Source organism: Gekko japonicus, unplaced genomic scaffold (assembly GCF_001447785.1).
Source record: "Gekko japonicus isolate JY-2015 unplaced genomic scaffold, Gekko_japonicus_V1.1 scaffold21, whole genome shotgun sequence".
Classification (NCBI taxonomy): Eukaryota; Metazoa; Chordata; class Lepidosauria; order Squamata; family Gekkonidae; genus Gekko; species Gekko japonicus.
The window spans coordinates 672,936-678,399 of record NW_015173122.1 but is presented as its reverse complement, the minus strand read 5'-3'; the positions used below and the strand labels follow the sequence as shown (position 1 = coordinate 678,399).

The 5,464-nt window shown below is 46.2% G+C and overlaps 1 protein-coding gene across 1 annotated transcript in view; it reads left to right on the top strand.

Moving 5' to 3' along the window:
• Positions 1 to 5,464, top strand: part of PITPNA (phosphatidylinositol transfer protein alpha) — a 33,536-nt gene that overhangs the window by 20,321 nt on the left and 7,751 nt on the right. Inside the window, exons 5-8 of the mRNA XM_015421867.1 lie at positions 233 to 240; positions 2,047 to 2,121; positions 3,022 to 3,105; positions 4,118 to 4,195. Coding sequence (XP_015277353.1) covers positions 233 to 240; positions 2,047 to 2,121; positions 3,022 to 3,105; positions 4,118 to 4,195 — 245 coding nt within the window. The remainder of the gene's footprint in view (positions 1 to 232; positions 241 to 2,046; positions 2,122 to 3,021; positions 3,106 to 4,117; positions 4,196 to 5,464) is intronic.

Here is a 5,464-nt window from a genome sequence, read left to right as displayed (position 1 = left end):
ATTTTTAGCAGCTGAAGCCATTGTCCTTTTGGGTTGGATTAATCTAAGTAAAGCACTTGTCCCTTTGTGCAGCTGCGTTTGGCTACAGGAAAGACTTCAAATGGGCACTTGAGAGCTGGTACCTGGGTTGACTCTGCTGTCTTTGGGTGAGGGGATACTGCTGCATCTCTGAATTCCTTCCCTCTCTCATTAAAGCTGTGTTTTTCTTTCCATGTGTCGGCTTTTGGAGCAGTTATTACAGTAAGTATGGCTTTTACTGATTTCTTTGGAAGTCGCCTGTGTGTGTTTAGAGTGTTTATCTTTGTGTTTATCTTTGGCTGGAGGCTGCTGGGGACACACCTTTCTCAGCTGGATTTGGCATAAGCCGCTGCGGTGGTTTCAGTGGTGAATTACTTTACGTACTTTTAACCGATTACAGGCATCTGTTTCTCACCTCTGAAAAGGGCAATGAGCTTAAACGTCTATGGAGATTCCAAACACTTTGCATTACTCTAGGGGTTTTGTTTTAACTGAAGAAGAAAGTAAACCTCCTTCAGTAACCTCCAGCCCCAATTCCCTTCTTTCTACGGGTGAGATTTTCTGGCCACTTCAGAGCTTGTCCCAAATGGCCATTGAAGCCTCCTATTCTCCCTGCCCCACATCAAGGGCATGTGCACTTTTCTTTGAGCTGCTTAAGAGGAAGGCAGGCGCATAAATATTTTAAAGACATTTTTTCCTGTTGCTCATTGTAGCTTCCAGTGCACGTGTGTTGGCGAGTGTATTCCTGTATGAAACTGCATATGTGCATCTCTGTATGTGCAGTGTCTTAAGAAAACATGGCAGCCATGACTGAGATGCCAGTAGTCATGCCACAAAGGAGTAATTCAGGGTAGGGGCCCTCCAAATAATCTTGTGATTCTCCTGTGACCCCAGAGACCCTCGCTTGTCAGAACAGATGTTACTAGGCTAGAGGGACCAGTAATGTGACTTGATATAAGGTACGTTATGAGTATCAACGGAATGGCCTAATACAGGCAGCAAAAGAGAAAACTCAATACTATGCTAAATTGGAAGATCAAATAAAACATCTGACGGGAGCAAAGGAGTTGGATTTCTTTGGTTTCCCAATGGGGGCCAGAGGGAAGTGGCCCATCCTGAACAACCGTTTGTTACGGAGACTGGGCTTGCGCCCAACAAGAATAACGTGGTTTGCGAAATTGGGCCTTTTTGTATTCTATTGACATTATTCACGCCTTTGTTAATTCGGATTGGGAGGTGGGTGGGTGAGGTTTAGTTGGTTAGGGTGGTGGTGGTCGTTTTTTTCTTCTTCCCCTTTTCACGTAGCTCTCAGGTTAGTTTATTTTCCCTTTTTCACTTGCACATTTTGACTTATTTTATTTTTATTTTTCACCTATGAATCTCGTAATGATTACTTGCCGATATCGTACATAACATCTAGTACGAAACAACATGGCCATGCGCGCACTATGATTGACGAAATAGATCTTTAAATTAGCCTGACCAGCGTCAAAAAGCCGAAATCTGGACATCGTAGTCCAAACTCGAAAATAACCGTCTGTTTCACCTTGACCCTTTACCTGTCTACCTAAGCCTGTCTAAAGTGGGAGACGGGCTCTTGCTTCTTTAGGGTGGCCCTTTTTGTATTTCAGTTATAACAATCGTCTTGTGCACCATTTAAATGTTAACATCTGGGTGTCCCTGTGTCTTCCTGCCAAATAGCGTAAGAACACAGTTCATAGAAATGCTCTTGAGGACATGGAATCCCGTTGTCACTAGAATATGGGCACACCTAGGATGCGTGTGAGTGTATTATATAGAGCTCTAAATGCACATGGCACTTTGTAGAGTTTCAGAAGCAAAAATGGACCAGTCCCTCTCCCAGGGGAGCGTGCTGTCTACTTCCTAACTGTGGGAAAGAAGAAGGGAAGATGTAAGGAATGCAATTGTTTTCTTAGCTGTTGTCAGGTTATAGCACCGACCAATTTGTATTCTGATATGCATTTCTTAGCTCCCCCGCAAGATAACTGGGTCTTCTCTTCTTTGCAGAATGAGTATATGAAAGATGACTTTTTAATCAAAATTGAAACCTGGCACAAAGCAGACCTCGGGACACAGGAGAATGTAAGTGTCACTGGCAGGGACTGCTGCGGCTGGATCGTGGCCTGTCTTGGAGGCCGAGCTGTATGTGGCTGCAGTAGAACTTCTTTGCCAAACATTTGTTCTGAAATGGCTTCTGCATCAAAATATGATAACAAAACGTGTTTTTGTATAGCTCTCTTAATCCCTGGGTTGACTTGTTCTGGCAGCTGCCCTGTGAGAAATGCTGCTGGAATTCTTACTTTGCACACAGTGCAAAACAAACTTGGTCCATTGCTGGGTGGGTGCTCAAGCACAAATGTAATTCTGCAGGAACTTGGCAGAGCAAATGGTTTTCCCAGTAGAGTAGATGTTGGAGCCTCCTGCCCCCCAGCACGGCCTCTGACATACTAAAACCCGTTTCTCATAAGCATCAAGTTAACATTTGAGAGTCAGCGCAGGACAGCCATTGGAGCTTTTTATGATGTGGTCCATCAGGTCTTTGTAGGCCTCTTGAATTTCTCAGTGTATCTCTTGTGCCCACACTGGGTGGAAAAGCTGGCGTATGTGGCTGTAGGAAAAGAACTGCGGGGAGTTGCATCCTTTCCTGTCCTTAGGTTCCCCTTCAGCCTTTAAAGACAGATTTCAGTGCAAAATCAGTGGGCAAGAAGAACTTACCTGCGTCATCTTGCATGCACCCCCCAGTCTTGTTGAAACTGTGTTCCTTTGCATGCAGCATTAGCGTACCACTTGGTCTACAAATGGTGTGCTAACATTGCACACAAAGAAGCTGAGAGCTCAGTACAGACCAGATGCTGGGTGTATTAAAAGGTCTTATGGGTAAAAAACTCATCATGCTCGTCAGCGTATTTGTGCCAAGTTGGTCCTGGGTTGGTTTGGGTGTCCAGACCGAAAGCCAAATGTGGTCCCTTGTTCTGCCTGCAGGTACATAAACTGGACCCTAATGAATGGAAGAACGTGGAAGCCGTCTACATAGACATTGCAGAACGGAGTCAAGTGCTTACGAAGGTATGGTACCTGATAGTGAGAGCTTTGCTGAGGTCGGGTCCTTGTGGAGAAAGGGCTCTCCAGGGCGGATGGCTTACTGGGCATCGGGAGGAGGAAGGAGAGATGGCGTCCTGCAACCAGGTACCAGCCATGTCCTTGGGGACGGCCTTGGATTAGGAAGGCCAGCAGCACGAGCAAGGCTAGTTAACAAAGCTGGGAAACCTCTGGCTGTAAGGACTGGGGCGGATGTGGCTCTTTGAGTTTCCCCCTACGGGCAGCCGTGTTGCTGGCATGACCACCTGCATGGAATGGCCACGTGCTTCTCAGAACCCCACTTGTGTTTTCTGTGTGTGGGTTTCAGGTGTTAGCTTTGAAGGCTCCTCGGCACTGCTGGGGCTGGAAAGTGACTCAGGGCTCTTCCGCATTGTCATTTTTGTCACTCGTTTGTCCCTATTGCTTCGGGAGGCCCCCCCCCAATGTGTTTTGCTCTCTCTAGTAGTCCCAGAGGGAGCAAAACACATGTGGAAAAGGCCCCCTCCCCAAAGCAATAGGGACAAACGCGTGACAAAAATGACAGTGCGGAAGAGCCCAGAGAGGTCAGCCCTCTGTGCAACCAGCAAGATCATAGGCACGAGCATAGTGTCTCATGTGCAGGAGCTAGAAGAGCGGGTGGCTCAAGCCAGCCAGCCAAACCATGAGCCGCAAGATAAAGTGACAATGGCCAGTGGGGAAAATGGTGGGGAGTCCTTCCTGTTTCCGAATATACTGGGAGCCTTGGGGTCTTGGGGCACCCTGCAGTTGGCCGTCGCAGTATTTAATGCTGCAACAGAAGGATGGAAAACGGGTTTTGTGGGTGGGTGCTTTTGGCTTAGCGGCATTGGATTCAAATGCAAGGCAATGATGAGATTGGTCTTTCAGCCATTTTAAGGGTAAAATATCCTGGAATAGAGGCTGATGGTGGACACCCTGGAATAAAGCCCACCAAAAAGGAATTGTCTCATTGTAACCGCCTTCCTGTTTCTGTCTGCCCCAGGATTACAAGCCAGAAGAAGACCCTGCAAAATTTAAATCCATCAAGACAGGTCGTGGCCCTTTGGGGCCCAACTGGAAGGTATGGCCTCTGCCTTTTTTGACTGTTGAGAGGACGTTGGTGTACTTAAGCAGTTGTGCTACAGCCCTAGTTGCGGAAAGTGCCATGCAGTGGGAGAGTCAATAGTACAGTTATGGGAGCTGTTGGATAGTTAAGGCTTCTGCCATTATGCAGCCTTAGAATTCTGTTGACGATACGATCAAAATATTTTGGCTTACTTGTCTGAAATTTGGCACAGAGAATGTACAGGGTACAATCTGGCCAAGTTTCAGGTAACGTGGCAATGGATAAGTTAAAGCTATTTAAAAATTTTGCTTGGAAGTATAAGTGTTCTGGCCTACCTTACAGGGTTGATGTGCAGCAGCAGAATATTTAGTTTTACAAATATACGTTCCACGTTTCCACTCCCTAAGAACGCCCAAACAGCTTATGAAAAAATATACATACATAGCTGCCCAGCTAAAGAGGCTCTTCGTCAGGCACCCAAAACTCGCAAACCAAAAAAGCCCCTTCCGTCAGCTCACCTTTGGTTCATACAGGTGGAGGTGTACTATCAAGGCCTTTACCTTCAAGACATCTCTTTTCAGGGAAAGTCCAGGAGACCCAATCCCCCCGCATGCCTGTGTTTTAGGGAGTGGGGAGTACAACACCATTCAGAAGAGTGTGTGCGTCTATTCTCCAAGTGGTATTTTCTTCTTATTCACAGCACCTCACTGTTTTCTGAATGAAGTTTCAGTTTGCCTACATTCACCCCTTCACCGTCCGACAACTGGTTTGGGGTTTCCACTGCATCCCTTGACCCTGATGGAAATAAGAGTTGGGTGTAACCCTGACCCTAACCACATTGGAATACTCATATTAGTCAGCTGCGGCAAAACCTAAAAGGAGTCTTTTGGCACCTAAAAAACGAGCATGTTCATTGTAATAGAAATGTTATCAGCGTAATGCTGATTCTGATCTCCAAGCAGCCTCTCCTAGTGGCGTGCTGTCAGTGCTAAATGGCAATGGGGGGGGGGGTCAAGATGGAGCCCTGTGGGTTGTGAGAATTGCTTTGGAAGTCCCAAGCAAAATACAAAGGCTAGCATATTACAAAGTCTTAGTGTAGTTGTATATCTCCTTCCCAAGAGGCCCTGTGTAATTAAGTGAATTTCTTTAAAAAAAAAAAACCTTCAGCTCAAACGAAGAAGCAGGGTGCTGACCAATCTGCCTATGCACCAAAAAGCATGGAAACTGTAGTAAGGCATCTGCTTAACTTCCATACCCTGTAAGCAGAAAAAAATATTCTGCAGT